This window comes from Solea solea, chromosome 2 (assembly GCF_958295425.1).
Source record: "Solea solea chromosome 2, fSolSol10.1, whole genome shotgun sequence".
In the NCBI taxonomy this organism is placed as follows: Eukaryota; Metazoa; Chordata; class Actinopteri; order Pleuronectiformes; family Soleidae; genus Solea; species Solea solea.
This window is the reverse complement of record NC_081135.1, coordinates 30,379,041-30,401,207: the sequence shown is the minus strand read 5'-3', so window position 1 is coordinate 30,401,207 and position 22,167 is coordinate 30,379,041. Positions and strand designations below refer to the sequence as shown.

Genomic DNA, 22,167 nt, shown 5'->3' with positions numbered 1-22,167 from the left:
GGTCGTATCAAAACAAACATGACTCGCTCTCCGTCCACGTTGTCATTTTCATTACGGATGTAGTGAGGCCCCGGGAAGCTCGGCTCACGTGTGATATAGCTGATGAAGACGAGTGGCATCGTGTAATTGGATTAACTGCAGCATACAATACGGTGGCTGCTCATTGTCATACACGGAGTGATCGCTACCATGGCGTGTCAAAAATACATGCTTCACAATCTATTTTTTCATGACGGGGCACAATCCAGTGACCTTTCTGTTTTATTCCTGCTATACCACACATCATGAATCACAGTCGTGGAGATGTCACAGGCTTTTATTTCACATTATACTGAATTAGTTGTGAGAGAGAGGATGCTGGAAAATTTCCCGTTGCCACTTTCTCTACCTTCAGCAGTGGACACACCAAATTGATTTTAATCAGGCAATAAAGCAGATCTGATCCTCCCCGCTGTTGACTCACTTTCATGCCCCAAGGAGACTGACCTGATTGACTTTCCTGATGGATTTTACTCATAACTGCCTATAGCCCCCGTTCAATATGGACAATCTCTTTCATTTCTGTTGCATTCAGAAAAAGACGGATGCTTTATTGGTGTTTGCTGTGAGGTTTTGGCAGCCGATTTATTCCGTTCCCTGTCCTGTTCCGAAGCTGCACGGCGGAGAAAAAAAAGATGCGAGTCCTCAGCTAATTGCCCAATGAGCTCGGAGAGATTCGATAGCTGCATAATGATAATGGGATAATCAGTTCTCCCGCCTTACTTTCTTTCAGGCTTCTGTTTACTGTATTTTCATTTATTGATGATGTAATATCTGTAAATACTGCTCTGTGATCAAAATACGAAAAAAATACTCCTTGCACTATAGTGTTTGGACATTTTTATGGATTTCAAGCTCCAGTGCATCATTTCTGTTGCCCCCCTCAGGGATTCCTGAGTGCAGTGAATCTTGAAAACACATTGACGTGTAAAATGTATTCGATATTTTTTTTTTTTTGTTCCTGTCCAGAGTGCACATAAGTTCACAGATCCCACACTGAATTCACTTGTATATTCTCCTTCATTCAAGATCTTGCTCATAGCATTAGAATACATTTTTGATCGTATTGCTGTAGAAAAGCTGCTCCTGTCCCAAAGCATTGAAGAGGAATGTTTTCTCTTTTCACAAAGTATTAATGGAGCCAGATTGGTCTTCGCTCTGGGCAAATGTGATGTGGAAACACTCTGTTCTGAGCTTTATTTAAGAAGTAATGTGTGTTGCTAATCATTCCCTTACTCTTGTTATAGCTCCGGGACCTACAACAGACACTAAACGTACAATACGCCCTTGCTTATACATAATTGATATGTATTCGTCTGCAAACTTGTCAAAACTCTGCCGCCATTTGAATTTATAAAGTTATTATGAGCCAAATGTGTATATATAAATGTTTGGTTGTTTACATGTCAATATACATTACTGGTCTAAAGTTAATGTTAGTGTTTAGTTTTCATAAATGAAAGCAGTTAAGGTCATGTGATTTAAGCAGCCTAACCCTCAAGGCAAGAAAATAAGGAAAATAACAATAACACGAATAATGATGATGAGAATGAAAGAAAAAATCTTTCTTTCATTAAATTATATAATCCAAAGAAGGTGATTAAGCTGCAGTTTTCCCACAGGCCTTAAATAAGTTTTAAAGTCTTCCTACATAATTTAAGTAGTGCGAGTCGTCTTTCAACTTGAAGGTTGTGGGTTTGATTCCCTGCTAGTCTACATACTGATGTGTCCTGACACCTTACCTCATGACACGCTTTGAGTGGTCATCAAGCCTAGAAAAGTGCTATATATAAATATTGACTATTTACCATTTCAGGTCACTCAAGGTCACCGTACAAAAAGACAAAGTTAAAAAGCAATGAAGAGTAAAAAACAACAGTCAAAATGCAGTAGTTGACATAATAATATACATAATAAACATAATAAAAAAGTTAAATAAGTAAAAGTAACTATGCTGGTCTGAAAAGGTGAGTTTTGAGATGGGATTTTAAGGAGGTGAAAGAATTGGAAAACCTTAGTAGATTTGTTTGATAACTTTACAAATGTAATGTATTTTGCATATAATGTTGAAACTATTCCAATAGCATTAACTCTCATTTAAAAAAAAATAAATAAAAAAAAATAATAATAAATATATATATATACATATATATATGCATTTCCTTATTTAACTTGATTATACTGTATGCTTAACGACATAAGGACTGAAATTATCCTTTTGGCAAATTAGGGTACACTTGTTTTTGAAAATTAAATAAAGACTTAAAAAAAAAAAGTTCCTTATGGGGCCCTTAAAAGTTTGAGTTAAAATTGCACACAAGTACTTTTCTATGGCAAACAAAAATCTCAAGTGTGATATTTTAACATGGATGACTTGGATAAATCAGCAGAAATGGTCCATCGAAAGGAACAGGCAGTAATTTAAAACGGGGAGATTGTTGCACAAATTATCTTCATACATCACCAAAACTGCGCTAATGGAAAATCTCAGTCAATACCAATCACACTGTAACATAGATGCTGAGATAGCAAGCTGTCTGTGTCTGAATGAGCCGTTAACAGTCAGTACAGTAGTATTTGTGGAGAAAAAAAATCTTATGCCCTCAGGTGGCAGATATTTAACGCTCCTGGAGCTCTCCTTATTTCACTTTAGCACAACCTACGCACATTTTGGAGAAGTGTTAAGTACACACCAAGATATTACACTAGAAAAATATTTGCTGATTCTTTACGTCTGTTAAACTTGGAAACAAAACAACAAAACAACAAAATAACATAATCTGTTTCTCCCAAAGTTCCCCCTGGCTTACTTGAAATGACAAATAGCATTTCTTGCTGTTATTACATGATGGCCCGACATATTAACTGAATTAATTAGTAACTTGAATGATCTCAATGAACAATGCCAAGAAGGAAAAAAAGGAAAGAGAGTAAACACCTTTCACAAACATCATAGCAGCATCCTTTTAGTTTTGTCACATCCAAGCTTTTTTACTGCAAGTTCAAGCAGCAAGACAATTATGTTTTCACTACAGCTCGACCTCTCCACCATTATCCAATTATTCCACAATGTCTGAACACGAGCTTTCATTTTTCACTGTGGTCATGTCACATGAAGAACTGTTAAATAACCTTCATGCTTGTGCTGCACACACACGACCCCTCCACCCGTCTACGGCTACAGGGATTCTGCTCACCATAAGGCTCTATACAAATCATGGTTGTCATAGACAACGTCTTTTACAGCCGCTCGACAACTTCGCTGGACGATCGAAATTTAAAGGCTAAATGTCTCCCGACATTATCAACAACGTGTGGTTGTATTTGAAGCCGTGATTATCGTGGTTACATGAGATGGAAGTGAAAATAATGAGCAGTATTGTTAAGATAAACAAGTTCATGAAACCCAAATGTTAACCTTTCCAAAGAATTCATAAACACACATGTTCACTCGCGACAAAGACTGTATTGAAATGACAGCGCGCACAATCTGTCCACATGACTTCTGCCCCACTTGGATGATGCTTGTGCAAGTGCTTGACAGTGTCTGTTCTAGTGGCAATGACCTCTACCAGAGGCTTCTGGTTATCTCGACTGTCCATAGGGTCTGTGCTACAACCTTGGTTGCCATGGCTACTGCTGGTGTAAGTGAAAATGATGTGTGAGCCGTGTGGCTAAGATAAACTATAACGTATCGTTCACGAAGTGAAAGGGAATAGATAAAAAAAAAGAAGAAGAGGGAGTTGAAGAAGAAACATCACAAGCAAAAGTTATGATGGACAAGGGCTTTGTTTTTGGACGGTGTGGATGGACAGACGGTACAAGACGATGAATCCTGGACCTTCCTCAGTCTAATGGCCTTTGCACATCAAGGGCAATTTGAATAAACACTACAGAAGTGCAATTAATTTTGAGATTAATTTCGATGTGCATTCTCTTTTCAACCCGAGCGTGATGGGATTAAGTGAATACATTAAAAGGACAAAGAAAAATCACATATGGGGAGAAACAAGTGGACTCAGCATCTAGCTTTTGTCCAACTGGTGCTGAATACATGGAATAATAAGAAATAGGAAATACAGTATCTGGATGCAGCCACTGAGTGTTATCATGTCTGCTTCAACAGTGAAAATATGAATTACACCAGCTTAAAACATGATATGTAACTCTTTTTTTTGTGGTGACAGTGTCCAAGTGGTAGTGTGTGTTGTCTCCAACTGGAAGGTCAAGGGTTCAGTTCCCGACTCTGCTTGTCGACATGCCGATACGTCCCTGGGCAAGACATTTAACCCGTAGTTGCTCCTGATGGCTGTGCCCGGCAGCGTGTGAATAGTCCTTGTATAAATACGGACCTTTTACAATGTGTTTGACTAAAAATAAAACTCATTTTTTGAGTTCAGTTGTTTATCGAGAAGCAGATTGGGTGAGTTTTTGGGGTTAGACAAACTTGTACATGGTCTGTTTTATATTGTTCCTTATATCGTTTATTCTATTAGGGCTTGGCTAATGCTATAGTGTATGAAGGCCCTGGTATACTTCCACCCAAATGTCACACATACCGCATTGCGCGGACCCTGGAATACTCACGCGTCAGGGTACCTGTAGTGTCCCACTTCACCTTCGGGTGGCGGTGCAAGTCTGGACGCAGGGCATAGGACACATTCCTACCAAAGAACAAGAGAACGATGCTACAGCTCCCCCGTACATGTCTAGTTCGAGCGGCTCGCAGCGTAAAGGTCCATCAGGCAGGGGTGTCAGCCGGTTCGAGGGTTGCCAGGTCGAGGCTCTGATGACTATCCTTGGCGACTACTTCTTCTTTCGTCAAAATGCGCTGTCCACGCACACCCAAAGCACTCTTTGCGCATAGTTCCAAAATCCGCCTGCACGTTGATGACTTAATTCGCACCGTGCTCGTTGGGTTCCGCATGCACTGAGTGCAGAAGTACACCAGGGCCTTTAAAAAGCGTTTGGACATTTACAATGACTACGTGTCATGTCATTGGTTTTGGTGTTGAATTTATATTTCATCTCATTTGTGCAGTTTTGGGAGTAGACCCTTCTGTAAGGTAGATATAGACGGCTCACTTAGTTTCTGCAGTGGTACAGTGGTGCCCTGTGAGGATGTGATGCCTCACTATAACAGCTCTCGCTCCACTTCAGTAATGCAGTTTAATCTGGAGGCTGCACCGAAGGCACTGACATGTCCCACAGGGTATCAGCCTACATTGGACAAACTCGGTTGAAACCTTGACTGGCACTTCACCCCTCAGTGATGACAGAAAGCCTGTCTGCTTAAGCAGCTATTACTCCACCTGATTGGTAATCATGACATAGAGTGAGGCATAAATCCCTCAGACTGCTGCTGGTTTAGATGGAGGTCTTTGAAGGAACACGGTGATTAGGTGACCTTGGGTGGAGCAGGGAAAGGGGGCCCAGGCGAGGGGGGTCTTTGCGGGGCTGCACTTTTCTATTATTGGCAGTGTAATGACACACTCTCATGCAAATGAATTGACAGTGTGCAGGCCTCATTCAAGCTGGAGAACAGTTCACAGCTCTTAACAAAAACTTTGACTGGGAATATGCGGCATGTAACCCCCCGATGGTCTTATCAGATTCCAGCACACACTGTGAGAACGGTACAATCAAAGCTTGTGATGCTAATCTTATATTAGTATCAAGAGATTTAACGGCTGTAATCTGTCATATCGCCGCCATCTTCTGTTACGTTTTCTTGGCGTCATACTATTGAACGCTTTTAAATGGCAGGTATTGCGGTGCCATCGTGTCCATGGTAGAACGTTGCCGTCACCTTGGATAGTGAAATGTCACTTAAGTATAGTAAAAGGCTTTTCTTCTTCAGCAATCTGCACCATCTGATAAATTAGGACTTTGTTCACCTGGTGATGGCAGTGATGAGTTTTAGGTCTTGGTCTCTGGATTCATCACAGTTTAGAGGTTTTTTTTTTTTTAACATGATGGCATGGAATAATGAGATGAGGAATCACTGAGAGAGGAAGGTGTGAAAATCTAATAAGAATGATCAACAGATTTTGGGGGAAGTGCATCATTTCACTGTCAGAAAAAAAAATAGATAACATGATAAAGATAGTAGGAGTTTTGCTGTTTATGATTTATTTTACACTGCAAAATGCAATGTGTCATATATTGGTGAACATAAGAATCATAAATGTTTAACTCATACGTAATATATTTGTTTACATGTTCTGTAAAGCATTCCTCTCCATGTGCAGTAAATAGGCACCACACAATGTATATCACCTAGGACTGGGCTCATTAGTTGTTTGCTGCCAGCGAAGGAAAACTTCTGAAATTTTTTATGTGGCGTCGCCTTTCACGTATTTGTTGATGTGGCCGTGCTGTTGTCGAGAAAATAAAGAAACAACCTTGCTTTGTGGTGAAGGTCAGGCTAGTATCTAATGAAACCCCCAGTCTTACAGAATTGATTTCTCACTCATTCCACAGTTGCTCAGTTGGCCCCAGGTAGAAGCATGGCGTTTTTCCTGGAGCTAATTAAGCCCCACATTCTGTGAATACAATTGTGGTTCTCTCTCTTTCGTCATTATTTTTTCCTCCCTTTCATTTCTTTCTGCTCTCGCGCGCAACTCGCAACACTGAGCTGTCGCAATGATTTCTAAGAAATTCTGAAAAATATCTCTACATGAAGAGAAGGAATTGATGACGGCTGCTGAACTGACACGCACATGTAATTGTGTCCGGAAGTGCTGCGACATTCTGGAATCGTTCATCAGGCAGCAGTGGCAATACCTTCTCTCCCTCCCTCTCCCCCTCTCTGTCTCTCTCTCTCTCTAGTCTTCATTTTCTGATCAGACTTGACGCGGTTGACATTTAAGTCTAAATACCACATGGTGTATGTCACTTCCACGATTCGCCCGTAATAAAGATTCATTATGCAGGTGGGGCATCATTGAGATGCGATACACACGGTCATGCATCTTTTGGCAGATAAAGGATATGAAGATTGGGGGGGGGGGAGATCAAATAATGCTGTTGTTATCCCCAATAACCTGCTTAGTTTGGCTCATAACACAATGCAAATATATCACCGTGACACTGTGATAGTCAAATTTATGTCACACATGTGGTTTTGGAGCAGTTATTTTGTGATTTTGGTACATGACAGTGTAAGCGATAATGTGTGTGGACTCAAAACAATGGCTCACGGGCCACATGCGGTCTTCCAAATGCTATCATATGGCCCGCCACTTAATGTCAAGTTAAAATTAGTTATTTCTGTATTTTTGTTATACTTTCATTTTGTATCATGAATACATTTTTACTCTGTACTGCTCTCCCTTTATATGGTTCCATATCCAAATACACACTTTTATTTTGAAATTCTGTGAAATATTGTCACAAATATTTGTTATATCCCTAAAAAGTTGGACTATTTTTCACTTGACTGCCCCCTACTGACCAGACTAGAATCTATGTGGCCCTGTGATGGACTGGCGACCTGTACAGGGTGTACCACGCCTTTCACCCTATGTCAGCTGGGATTTGCACCAGCGACCCATGATGTAGAGGATAAAGCAACAACCTTTGCAAATCCACAAAATAAATCTTTGTTCAAATTGCAATTTAACATGCTTGGAAAGAGTCCATTCAGAGGATTTGTAGAGTTATTGACTAAAGGTACAATAATAGATCATAGCAGTTAATATTATTCAAACCTTGACTGTATTCTTCACCCATTCTTTCTACAAAAGTAGAGAACAGGTCTGCAATAATAAATGATGTATTTTCAGAACAAAAAAAAGTCATTGTTGTGTTCAAATTGGGAGAAATATTTCAGAAATATTGTGTCTGTTTAAATAAAAAAGCATTCTGGGGAATATGCTTATTAACTCCCTTGACTGGATTTAGATAAGATTGAAATCACATTCATTAACATATTGCCAATATAGCTAACACGAGCCTACTCACCTGTATTAAAACTGAGGCAATCCATTCTTTCTCTAAGATTATACCAAACCATCTAACGATTAGGATGAACAATCAATGTCAATTTATCTTTGAATTCTAAAATAACAGAAGCACATAACCAGCACTTGTAAAGCTACCTACAACATCAGAGATGTTGAGATGTTGTAGGCAAAATTCAGCGTCGGGCCTTAAACCTCCCCAACAAATGTAAATGTTACTTATTTTTTGTATAGATTTAACAAATATTATACAGTGTATTAATGAGTGAAGGATGCTGGTAGGTAAACTTTCAGATAGTCACGTTTCCCCTGGCTTTAAGGATTTGTGCAAAGCTAAAGTAGCCGGCGCCTGGAAATACATACATATTTATTTTAGAGTCGAGAGAAAGTCAAACTAAGTAAATCTTCTGAAGAAAACAAATATGCATTCTTGCCCTAAATGTCAAACTATTACTTTTAACTTCTCTGCGTGGGATGGTGCAAAACGAGAGCACTGCAGGAAAGTAGCAGACCATATTCTATCGAAACCAAGACGTTTTATTATCATTATTGTTTCAATACATTGAAGCAGGTGTTGCTTTTGAACCTTACTGTAGCTACTCTAGGTCAAGGTCCTTGGTTCTATTTCAGCTGGAGTCCTTCACCGTGCGTCCTTCTCTTTCTTAAAGCTGCAGTTTTTAGTTCAGAGACTTCATAAGAGTGAAATGTATATTTATACATATTTGTTTATGTTACGCTCTGCATTTTTTCACAGATATTCAGTCTCCAGTCCTGCTCTAACACGCTGGTCGATGGATGTTTTTTTTTTTAAGCGCCCTGAATGGAACACCTGGTCTAATGGACTATCACTGCCCTGTCAAGTTCACCCTCGGCTTTCTATGTAAAGCCAAGCAAGTTGGATGAGCTGCAAATAACTTCTTTGAGAAGCAGCTCCTTCTCAACCTGCAACTGTAAGATAGCAGTGACTAAGGAATATTCTCAGATCTGCCTTTTCCAGCTGCACAACAGAGGGGACATTTAATTTGCCAGTTTGAGCTGAACTGCACTGCTGCTTTTAGGGTTTGTTTGAATAGGCCCGTGGCTTGCGACTTATCCACTGTACCACATTGAGAAACTGTGTCTGATGCAACTCGGGGGCTGTAATGCCCTAGTGCACTATAGCTTTGGAATATAATATTGTTTAGAGAGATAAATGAATACCTAAGCTCTGGTGTAATTCAGACCTTAATAGGACTGAGAGAATGCTGCATTGCAAAGCACAGAATGAAGAGATTTGCTCAGCTGTATGTGCATGCTCCAGTCTGCTGTTCCAAAAAAAGAAAAAGATATAGATGTGTGGCATAAGGGGCCACACAGAGGCGCACGTGGCTAGCACTGTTGCCTCACAGGAGGAAGGTTGCTGGTCTGTGTCCTGTGAGGATTCACATGTGTGTATGAGGTTAATTGGACACTCTAAACTGTGAGTGTCTGAGTGAATGGTTGTTTGGCCCTGTGATGGACTGGTGATCTGTCCAGGGTGTACCTGCTGCCAGGGATTTGCACCAGCAGCCATGGGACCCTCAAGTGGTAGGTGATGAATGAATGAATGAATGAATGAATGAATGAATGAATGAATGAACATGTTACACTTCTTGTCTTAAAGTCCCTGTAAAGCGAATTCAGGGTTTCAGGAAAAAGTGGCTGAAAAAATGTGAGAAGATAATACAACAGTGGAGTAAAGAATGAAATCTATGTCTAATATGGCTTGATGATGCATGGGAGCCATAGTTAGCATAACTTCTCTTTAAACACTGGAACAATATAAAAGCCTCAGCACACTATCCCAGCTAACAATCTTTGGTTCCCAGAATGTTCTGGGAATGTTCCCTGAAGGTTCCCTCCTGTGGTTGCCACAGAAAGTTTTCCTAACGCTCCCCTAACGTTAGCTTTTGGTTGCACATTCGGTACCCAGAACATTCCCAGTTTGTCACAACCTCCATACAACCTTTAGAGAACGTTCTCTAAAGGTTTTTGCAGAACATTTCTGTAACCACTTTTGTCACCACCTTTATACAACCTATAGAGAACGTTCTCTAAAGGTTCCCAGAATGTTGTCCTAACATTACTGTGATACAACCTTTATAGAACGTTCTCTAAAGGTTCCCAAAATGGTGTCCTAACATTACTGTTATACAACCTTTATACAATGTTCCCCTAATGTTAATCTCTAATCAGCATTACCACTCACTCATGAGCAAATGCAGCAGCTCCCACACTACTGTCTGTGGTTTGCTGACTACCGGAGACGTCTTTGTCCTGAGAAAAAAAAAAATCTGCCACTTTATTCAAAAAAAATCCTTAAGATGAGGAAACTAAGTAGAAAAGGACAGAAAGGAGAGCAGACTACTGCAGTGAGGCTGCAGGTGCTACTGATAGAGAGAGAGAGAGCAGCTTTGTGCTGCCACCAAATTATTTTATTGTAAGTCGCTTATTGTATTGTATTGTAAGTCGCTTTGTCTGCTAAATGAAATGTAATGTAATGTAATTATGAAAATGCATGTTGATGATACACAGAGCGTTTACTTTCTGTACAGACGCTGAAGAACAGTGACGTTCGGGTACATTGGTCCTCATTTAAGAGAACGATGTTGACTGTGACATTGTTTGGAACCTAATTTTATTAACTCGTATCGACTTTTTTTTTTTTTTTTTTTTTTAATCATTCAAATTTGGCAAGGTGGTTAAGTGTTAGATTTTTCTGACAGCCGACAAAGCACGTGTGCAAAAATATCCAACCTGTCTCCTGTCTGGAATTTTGTTGAGATGTGTTCCTCTGAATTTCTGGCTTATTTCTGTCGCAGAATGGCTTTTATGAACCACAGTGTTATTCCAGTAATGTGCCCAGCTGAGTACTTCAGTGTGTTTTCCCGCTGATGTTATAATGGAAGCCCTTTTGCCTACTTACTGAAGGGAGCTGCAGCCTTTATTTGACATTTGTATGGAATTATCAGCAAAATGCAAAGGTTTTGAAATTCAACACCTTTTTCTGCTTCCTTGTACAAATGTCATGCCCTCACTGGCTGCAGAAGTAGTACGGGATTTGTTTGGTGAGACAGAGATGAATTGACATATAGGAGATAATTTGCTTGAGTCATCGCTGGCCCTGTAGCTTTCAAGGTGAAGTGGCATGACAGGAGGTAGAACATCAGTAGGAAACTGTGCTGCTGTTATTGTATTTTTCCATAAGTTCCATCAGTATAGCTCAGAAAAATAGCCTTTCTGTCACCAACCCTCTGCTTTTCAGTGGTAATCAATTCAGCTTTAAAGGCTTAGGAGACATCCCTTAAGAGACTTCTGTTAACTGAGCGTGCTTCTGCCAAACAACCTGAAGTCTTTGATGCCTTTAAAAAAGAAATGTAAATAATATAGTCAGCAGACTCTGCTCATTTATAATTTCCATGTGCTTAAAAGTGCAATAAATGTTTGGGTAATTAATGTCTCAAGATTGTGTGACCCTAATTATATTTTACTATTAAACTGTCAAATAGTGCACAGTCCATCATATTCTAGCGCGCTGTAGCTCACAGTATGTTTTGCTGAATAGTACAAAATTGTGTCACTCGATGATGCTTAGATAAAGCAGGTTTGATGAGTGTACTTTGAATATTCAAAAGAGGCCTTAATTTGACTCACCAGATTTCAGATATAGTGCATCAGTGGGAATATAAGGAGGGGCAGAACTGATGAGACGTTTGACCTTTTCAGATTTGTCCCTGGGTAGTGAATTTGCCGGAGGGTGCCAGGGCAGAGAGCAGCCGTGTGTTGAATTATCACTCCCACTGTTCAAATGCTGCAGACCTGCTTTCCCATTTTCTCCACTCCCACTACTAATGGTTGAGGATCAAACTGGGAACATGCGGAGATACAGGAAGTGAGTGGGAGTCGGAGGAGATGCGATTGTCTGTGGGTTAGACCGAGACGCAAATGACCGTTTTTGTTCCAACGCCGAGGAGAAGTTTGAAGCGGCAGGTCACTTTGTGGTGTCAAATCCTTAGCAAAAGCTTATGTCACTCTGCAGAATGATCGAGCCGAGTCTCTGACAGCTACCGGCAGGAAACATGTCAACACTTTGACGGATGCTCGCTGTATTGAAAGGCTATGATGACATTTTAGTTCACTGGGCTTTCACTGAACTCCCCCCCCCACCCCCCCCCACAACCCCCCCAATTCCACCATCAAATGCAAGTACGACACCAAGGAAGCCAAAAGATAAGAACAAACTGCTCGCCCAAACTGCTTTGTGTTAGTTTGCCAAGGCATGAAGGACATCATGTCTTTGTTAGAGCAGACTGGCTGTCAAAATCATAATACATCAGCACCGCCTGTTCCTGCCTCTTGTGGTACAGCTTTAATCTTATGGCAAACTATGCGTGGCCTCATGCTCGGTTAAAGATAAATATAAATGTAATACCGTTAGTGCTTTTCAAAAGAAACGCCACTGACAACAGAACATACAGCTTTAACATATATGTGCCAGTTTCATTCAGCTTCATGCTACCATTCCCAGTGCCTTTTCACAATATCCATATACTAAATGTGGTCCATTTGCAGTTACTCTCTCCGCCCTCCACGCATGCTCCAGTTTACCTCCGGACCATGTTTTTTAATGAAACATGTGACCCACCACCTCAGTACATCACCTCATGTTGCATCCTCTCTCTCTCTCTCTCTTTTTCTCCACCCTTTCTCATGTCATTCAGAGGCCATTGTGTGTGACATTGGGGAGTTTCACTGTCGCGAGCGGCAAACCTGCATCCCCGACGCCTGGCTCTGCGATGGCGAGCCCGACTGCCCGGACGACTCGGACGAAACAGATCAAACTTGTAAGTCAACCCGCTGCTTGCATTCTTCGCTGTCAAACTGCATGACCGCCGCGGAGCCTCGTTTGTCAGCGAGTCTCACCCTTTATCGCGTGGACCTGTGTTAACATTTATTGAGTGACAAAGGCGGCTTTTTTTAAGTATCAAACGCTTCTGCTTCAAGGCTCAGGGGGTGTTAGACGTTTGCGGGTTTTTTTTTTTTCCTCCGTCCCTGTGAACAGCTGCTGTGGTCATTTTAAAGACATGAGGCATAGCCGCCTTCAAAGCAGGCTATAAATGAAGCGGTGTCTTTGGGAATGCTTAAGTGAAACTACGAGTGGGCAAGAGAGCTGCGAGGATGGTGCCGCAGGATTGGTCTGTAGACGTTTCAGTGGGCCTCTCGTTAGTTGTATATTCCTCGGTGAATGCTAATGGTCAGCCCGACATAGTACAATGCGTTTTTATGGTTTTGCATTGTCAAGACATCTGTGCTATAGAGGAACTTCGCAGCTCTTAATAGGTGTGTGTGTCAGCCTTGTGGTGAATTTGCAGCCCGTCCAGTTTGTACCTTACCTCTCACCCATTGTGCTGAAGTAATATTGGTATTTATCAAGCAGACAGAGGCAGGATACTCTCGAACCATGTTTCATTGCTGCTCCCAATTTAGTTTGAAAGTAAATGATAAACAATATAAATAAACTATGTGTATGTATAATTCTTCTGACGATGGAGAACTGATGGGGGGGGGGGGGGGGGGGGGAAATGAGGAAGACAGGAACCTGAAGTGACATAATGCCTTATATCATAGACACACACACACATTGCCATCAATTGTCCTGCACCTTTCAGCTACAATAAAACCCAGACACAATCATCCTCAAAGTGGTATATCCAGTTTACAGTTCTGGACATGTGAGATGGATGGCTGCCAGGCCGCGTATTAAATTTCTCAGTAGAGTCACTTCCCTCTCCTCCAACTTTCTCTAGTTGTAACAGCTCTCCAATCCCGTGTATGGGTGCCTTACTCTTCCATGTCCTCTATTTGTTTATTATATGTACCTAATAAATAAGGATAGAAGTTCAGTAATATTAACAATCTCCCTGACTGATGAGTTTTAACCATAAATTTGATATTTCCTGGCATCAAATGTGATCATTGTTATTTCAAGGTTTTAAAGAGAGAGAGAGCGAGGGATACTCAGCAATTAGTTTGACATTTGTTTTGATTACCGTAGTTCTTAAAAGATGAAATGCTCATTCCTTTTTTTGCTCTTCTTGTCACTCATGATGCTTTTAGTTGCAATACAAGAGTCTGTGCCTAATTTGTGCCAGCAATTTTGCTTTTTTGAGAAAGAGCTGAAGCTGATGGACCAGTCTCTCTGTATGCTCTTCAGTCGTCAGAATTGCACTTTTACACACTTCTGGTGTCCTTTAATCAGTAAACATAGATTTCTGTTATTATGAGCTGCATTAGGCTTTGTAAAAATCTGAAGAACAAAAGCAACACAATCATATTATTAACATTCACTACAGGCTCATTATCACTGTAAGTCATAGATAGACTTGGCAGTGAAAGATTTGACCCCAGTGTGCAAATATTGTAAGTGCAAGAGGTTTTTTTTTTATGTAGACTACTTGTGGGTGAAATGTTTGTTCCAGTAAAAGATGGAGACCTCGCTGCTAATGTCACTATTATACAATTATGTGTTCTCTCGTACGATGAGAATGAAGTGGTGCTGAAGGAGTTCATCCAGACACAACCTCGTGCCCCTGCAGGTGGGATGGATTAAGGTAGCCAAAAACGCGGCATCTTTTCCATTAGATGCTTTGATAAAGAGAGTTTTGTCCATTGCTTCGTGTACCTTTTATTATCTCATGGCTTCCAGTTATTCAACAAGATACAGACCCTACCTGTAAGACCGCTGCTGACAAATTTATCCTGGAATCATCGGGTTTCAGTTGTCAAAGTACAAAGGTTACTGACATCGCGCAACACACGTTTACATTTAAATTCACAGTCGAATTTTCTACAAAGCACTTTTCGAGCATCCACACAAACAAGAGGCGTATTCTTCTGGGTTTCAGGAGACGGCTTCCAACTTTTACACAACAGAACGGGGTTTTTATAACATAAGGCTCTTGAGATAGAAGTGAAGGTGCGTGCTTTGAAAGAGGTAGGCAGCTTATTTTGTGTTTTATAACAAGTGAAAAGTGAAGCTGGAACAATGAAATCATGTGATCTTAAAACAATATAGCAATAACAATTTCCTTATTATGTATAAATTGTGCATATTATCGTATAAATGTGAAGCAAATGAAGGGGTTGTTTGCACACACTTTCAATACTCTCCTTAGAATCAAGTGTGTTTCGCCTCAGACAGACAGACAGACCGATGGTACAGCTGATATCTTTGATTGATTACCTGTCTGTCAGCTTTGATTAGTCACTTTTTACCGTTGCGCCTTATGTTTGAATACTATAAATATAGTATAACCTCTGTACGGCCGCTGTGAGCCAAGTCATATAATCTCTGGAAGGCCATTAATTATGACTTCAATTAATGCTGGCAGTGTTATTTACCATCCCTGCAGTAAGACGACCTTGCATATTTTTATGGAATCTGGCACACAGCTCATTACAATGGAATGTACTGATAGCACGATGATGTAGATCAGCCCGGCCACGCAAACAGAAACCCACAATGCCGTGTATGCTGCCTTCTTAAGAGGCAGCAAGAGCTGCGGCGACCTATGATAAAAGATGCTCTCGATAGGGTGATGTGCACCGAGCAAAGTCACAGGGGACGAAAATAAAAAAGCCCAAGAACTGGTGTGAAGCCATCACTACCTTTTATATGACTGTGATTATTTTTTTGGGAGTTATACAGAGGCATTTATTATCTTTTCAATAAAGCAATGTAATATATTACACCCTTGTCATCTTGATATATAAAAACGGTGCCACTGTTGGACTCTCCACCCTGCTGCGTCCCCGGGACGGGAGGCTATAATCTGCAGCTCCAGAGCCTGTGGGGAGGAGGGAAGGGAAGGAGGCCTTGGAAAGCAATACCTAGAGACTAAAATGAGGCACTGGTTTATCTGCTGAACCACAGGTCCCATGGGATGTGACAGCTGACGACAGATATTCAGGGAGGTGGGCGGGTGGAGGCGGGGCCTCAACCAATGACTAAAGACAACCTAGTAAAATGGCAACTTTCCAAGTGTCTTTCTGTGCAACCGAGTCAAGCTTCTACTCTTTTATGGTGCCAAACGGCATATAGTGATGCAGCAGTTGAAGTGGAAAGATGGCAAATTTACAAATGGCATCATTATCCCACTCTAAGTGTACAAGAGAGTCTTAATGTCAAGGCTGTCTTGTAGACTGTTGTTTGTTGTGCCCGCAACATTAAGTAGCACAGTAGTCATTTACCTTCTGTAAATATCTCTTCCTGTAGAATTTTATGAGAAATCTCCTCTCTAATGTCTACCAGCATGAAACGTTCTCTTCTCTTGGTGTCTGAAGACTCCATCACGAGTCCTTCAGAAAAAAATAAATAAATCACCTGTTGAACATTAAGACCAATGGATACTCTGATTGAATTGTCGTTCCCAGATGGAAAGTAAAATAAAATCAGACGGTTCAGTGCGTGGTCAGTGAAGCTGAACCTTAGTTCAACCCAGTCCAAAATGATGTGGATATCAGTCTTATGAATAGACACCGGGGGAGAAGTGCTGTTCAAAGACCCATCTCTCAGGGGTTCTTCCACTCATTCCCCTTCAACCACGGGGGAGGTCGTGTGTCCCCCATGCTTTCCTCCTCAGATCAGTCACTGAACTCCTGGGTATCCTACAGAGAACTTGTCTCATGATAACAAAGGAGAAAATGAAATACCTCCTATCCGTCTATCAAACGATGCGGGAGCTTTATTTTGTTTTTTGTTTTTTGAGACATATTTCATGTGTCTATAATTTGATGACGTCGATTTTATTGGAACAGACATTGACCTCATGTAATAATTCAGGGGGACATGATCATTGATCCTGCTGTCAGACAGAAAAATGTGTCATTATTTAAGTATGACAGTTAATTAGGGTGTACATTTTATGTAATGTAAAGGTTGGATACTTCATCTTTGTCTTTTTGATTTGACTTGCAGGCGATTGCAGGTCATTTAAGACGATCCCAGCTTGCTTTCTCTGGTCATAATTGAACATTGATTCTCATCATGACCCACATATAATATAATTTATAAAAGACTTATTCTATGTCTACAAAACCCAAACCCTTTTTTTTTATTTCAAGCAGCTGTACATCCCCCTACAGTAAATGTTACACACTGGATCTTTAGACGTATAAAAGTAATTGATGGAGACCCAGGGCAGTGAAAACACCGCACTGAAGTACAGATCTGTGGATCTGTGATGAAGCTGCAGTTGCAATGGTTGGTGTTTTTGAATTTCCCGTCGAGATCCTTCGGGGAATTTTTCTGTGGAAAATGCCATATTAAAATAAATGTATCGCAAATGTGTTTGGCTCCCCGTGAGAATAGGCGCCAGTAGGATGGAGGTTTAGGGGGTAATGTGGCGTAGCACCTTGTTATTGAGCTGAAGGACATGGGCCTTTTGCATTATGTAACATTTATTTGCTTTCCTCTTCATCTCTACCTTCCTGCTGAGATGTAACCCCTGTTGACTCATCAAACCCCCCCTCCCCCCCGAACGTGCCGTTATTATAAATGCTCCATGTTTTCGTTTCGAGCACCAATTCTGCATACAGTGAAAACGATCCAATGCTGGACTTTGAGAACTTCTAAAGTGATGGCTATGTTTGAGTTATTCAGGGTTTTTTTCTGTCTTCCGTTATGATTATCTGCCAAAGGTATTCTAAAGCTCACAGGTCATGTTGTCATCACATTGTGTAATTTCAGTTTTAGCGCTGCTACAGTTAATTGGAAATCATGTTTGGTTTCTCTGTTGCGCGTCTGACACCTGGTTTTGATTGGAGATGAAATGCAGAACCGTGTCCTTTGCTATCAACACAGTTACCCTGCCATTTATGTATCTTGTTTGCAGGCATCATAATCAAGTGTTTGTTTGTTTTTACGCAGCAGAAGGAAAATGGTTTTGAAAAAGAAAAAAAAAAAAAAATCTAATTTACAGTCATTCTTCCTCTCTACATTTGAAACAGAACGTATGTACACTTCCTAAGGCTGTTGCCATCTGTTGTATGAGTAGTTTGGGCAGAGAGCAGGCACAGGAAATATAACGTGTGTTTTGCCTTTGAAAATGCCACGAAGGTACCACCAAATTGTGATTGAGAAAATCATTACCACCCGTGCTATATTGTCTGCTTATATTCAGCCCCATGCTTGTTGCATTTCCTCTGTTTTCGCCGCCTCTGTCCCTTTTAGCATTCGTCTTAGGCAAGATCATTAGTGTGGGAGTGAATGTTGTTGCTTGGTGACAATCTCGCGCTCTCACGTGTCATCCATTTCAGAAGTGATGCACTGGGAGGAGCACATCACCGCTATGTCTTCGCTCTCATCCCACACCCCCCACCCACCCCCCAAACAGTTAGGGCTGCACTGACACATTTTCCCTTTTGCATTCCCTCCCTGTATGAATATTATAAAGGACGGCGTCCCATCTTGTCACCCGCTGAACCAAAGAAAAGAGCGCATTTCATAAACTTGACACGCTCGCTGCCACGGAACTAGTGTAACATTGGAGCGTTAAAGTCTACATTGTCTCCCTGCCGAGCGTCAGAGTGATACAAGCTTTAACCAAGAGTGAACAGTGACACATACCTAAAGACGTCCAACGAGAATATAAGCGCGTGACACCGCTATGATAAGCGGGGATCACGGGGTTATACAGTTGCCAGGATCTGACTCTCAATGAGCCTCAATCTGTAACACTGACCTTTATTTATTTATTAGTAGTGAATAATGGATAGTCTAATAGATAGTGAAAGGAATGATCTAATGTCCTCTCTTCCAGCCACTCTATAAACATGGTCATAGTCCAATGATTATTTCAAGGGAGTTGGTTTAGTGCCAGAGGATATTTAGAGAAAAAAATACATGTCCTCCTACTCACTCTGTGTGTATCATACACTAACCATGGTCCTCATCAAAGATCCCTTCCAGCCAAATGAAATGACTTATTTACTCACTTAAGATCAATTGAGGCCAGCGCACCAATCTGTGCCCTGCAACTCATAACATACTGTAGTGCGAAATATAAATAAAGTCAAAGGTCAGGGTTTTTTACCAAAGCTATTATAATTTAATGGATGAGTCCAAAGCCAAGGGATACACAAGGCTCATTTTAAAATCATAGAGTTAGTTCACGCTGCCATTCCTAATTTACTCACGTCCATGTAAAACAAAAATGTGCCAAACAAAATGTTTGTCGTTGCTTCAGGAAACGATCCACCGGTGCCTCCATCGGGAACTTTTTTTCTTTTTTTTTTCTTTTTTGGTCTATGCACAACAATGGCAACGCAAATACATGGAGCAAAACTGCAAATAAGTCAGGGGGAAATGTTGGTGCATTATTTATATTCAGCACAATGTGAGTTAGCAACAAAAAAAAAGGACCAGAGGAGGAAACGGTGTCAGTCAAGTGTCTGGAGATGACGAGCTGACGCTCAGTCATCTTGAACTTTAATATTTAACTGCTTCAGAACAAATTTGACAATGCCTGTCAGACAGTTTTGAGATTATTTTAATGTCACATTTTGTATGAATTAAGACTGCTCGCGTATGGCATAAATGACTCACTGACTTGAACTTGAAACAAATGGAATTTATTGCACGTTAAAAAAAAAAGTGGCTTTGAACATGAAATATTGAACTATAAATTATTGTATAATGTATATATCTTTATTCACACTGCGTGAGTGGAGGACAAGAGGGACAGGAAAACAGACACCGTTAAACCATTGAAAGTGTTATTTTCAGAATAAAAGTCCCTGGTCAATAGTTTTTTTTTGTAATCATTTTGGGCCATATATATACATATATATATATATTTATATATTCATATACACACACAATGTATACCGTCACCTTTGCTGATTTGATTAGATGCAGGTGTAACAATTTTAACACGTGTATAATTTGCTTGGAAAAAAAGTCTTGCTTTAGATTTAGCCAGAATTTTATTTCATGGTTAACAAACAAACCAAAAACATGTTTAATGTAAATAAAACAACGTAAGCCATAATACTCATCGACCTATAGAAAACAATTTATTCGCTATATGCAGTTCCACTGACGCTACATTTTAGCGCCAGTAAATGCCAAAGGAGCAAGTGATTAGTGATTAGCCTTTGATTAGAGTATAGAGTTAATACTTGCATACTAAAAGTAACTGAATTTTCAGACTACCAAATACACTGCTGCTTGATATCTAATCCTGCCACAGCACATGTTTATGAGATAACGTGAGATAAAGATATGGTGTTCCTCTGTGCTGTGGCATGTGTTGATGTTGAGCATAATTCTAGGTCATTTTAAGCATCTGAACCAGCATTTTTTTCCTCAAGATAACATCTATAGTGGAGAGGTTCTTGATTTTTATTTTCTTGTCAAAAAAAAAAAAAATACTCATCATTTACACTGAAAAATGCATTACTCCCCAGGTCCACGAGGAGATCGCCTTTTCTATTATTTCATTAAAGCAATGCGAGACAAAATCTACTCTCCTCATTCTGTGGGGAGAGAAAAAATAACAAACAATTGCTGAATATGAGCAATATGATCTCATCAGTTTCATACAAATCTAGTTAGTTTACAGGCTGCAACATCTTTAACACCACACAACTTCCTGCTGGGGATCTCAGGGTGATTAAACCAGGCTTGGGTGGGGCGAGTATACCGTGTACAGTACCTGTTTGAACATTTCTCATGCAAATTCTGTTCAAAGAGCCATTAGCTCCCCCCACACACCACATATGGCGCATGGATTGAGGATTTGCAACGCGGTGACACTGTTTGCATCCAACATGACGACATATGAGAAATGATTGCGGTTCAGGCAAACGATACATCACAATCTCATTGCGCCAATGACGCCATTTTCATAGTTGTGTATTTATTTCCTTGATGAAAGCATGCCAGCATTAAGTACAACACTGTGTATTATACTCCTAATGAGATCATTCTTCTTGGTGAATATTGGCTTTAACCTCCCTTACTGCAATATACAGTATGCATTATTCATTTGAAGCTGGCCCCAGAACAATTAGATTATAACATTTGCATAATGTTCGGTCACAAAAGTATCTCTATCGACTAATTATGTCGTTGTTTTCCAAATAATGATAAATTGTCCTATTTTTGTCTTTCGCTTTTTTTTGTGTGGTGTGTTTGAAGTGCTGCTACACTACATTGTCCCGAGGCAACTCATTCCTCTCTGCAGACGGATGTATTGATTCTTTATTATACAGCAGAGCCAGGATATTGTGGACGCCAACACCTGGCTTTATTCCACTGCACAGTGGCAACATTTTTTCCCTTTCAAATAGATTTGATTGAATACTCTGCACAATTTACAGCAAATGAGCTAATGCAAACAGAATATTTCTGTGTGTGTGTGTGTGTGTCTGTGTTTCTGGTATTACTCATGTTATGGGGACCCACAGTCATGGGGACTTGTCTTCCTTGTGGGGACAAAAAAGTTCCCATAATGTAAATGATTACATTTTAAGGTGAATACACGTTTTGGATGAGGTTAGGTAAGGTTAGGTTAGGATTGGAAATCAAGGTAAGTGAGTGTAATGTCCTCTGAAGTCATGGAAACCAGACTGTGTGTGTGTTTGTGCTCTTTGTTCTGTTGAGAGCGAACGAGAGAGAGACAGAGAGATGTGGGTTTTCCTTTATTCCACCCAGCCCGTATAGCGTGTAACAAATAACAGAGATTATAATTTTTAATGGGATAACTAGTGAAGGCATGTAGTATGCACGAGAGTAAATTAGACGCTTTGAAATATTAATGCAGCAGAGGAGGGCACGTTTAGACTGAGCTGCCTTCATTTGTTGTGGTCTGGACATCCTTTTGTAATCCTGTCAAGTCGAGTTTATTTGTACAGCCCAACATCACAAACACAATTAGCCCCGAAGGGCTTTCCGGTCTGTATAGAGCAAGTGACACCCTCAATCCTTATAGACCCTCAGCTCAGATCAGCAGCCTTGCTTGCTATACAGTGTGTGTTGCTCATAAAGTTGAGTGTCCCCCAAATTTGTTATCATCAAACTGTGCTATAGTCTGTGTTAAATGTAAAGGTGGTAATCAATTCTGACTGGGCAGTTTTCTTTATG

General features: G+C 40.5%; 1 protein-coding gene across 7 annotated transcripts in view; it reads left to right on the top strand.

Moving 5' to 3' along the window:
* The window catches only part of lrp1bb (low density lipoprotein receptor-related protein 1Bb), a 230,466-nt gene that overhangs the window by 48,894 nt on the left and 159,405 nt on the right, over window positions 1–22,167 (top strand). For 6 of the 7 annotated variants that reach the window (XM_058616557.1, XM_058616592.1, XM_058616582.1 and 3 more), the window contains exon 2: window positions 12,743–12,865. The exons of the other annotated variant lie outside the window; for it this stretch is intronic. In XM_058616557.1, coding sequence (XP_058472540.1) covers window positions 12,743–12,865 — 123 coding nt within the window. The remainder of the gene's footprint in view (window positions 1–12,742; window positions 12,866–22,167) is intronic. 7 annotated transcript variants of the gene reach the window in all.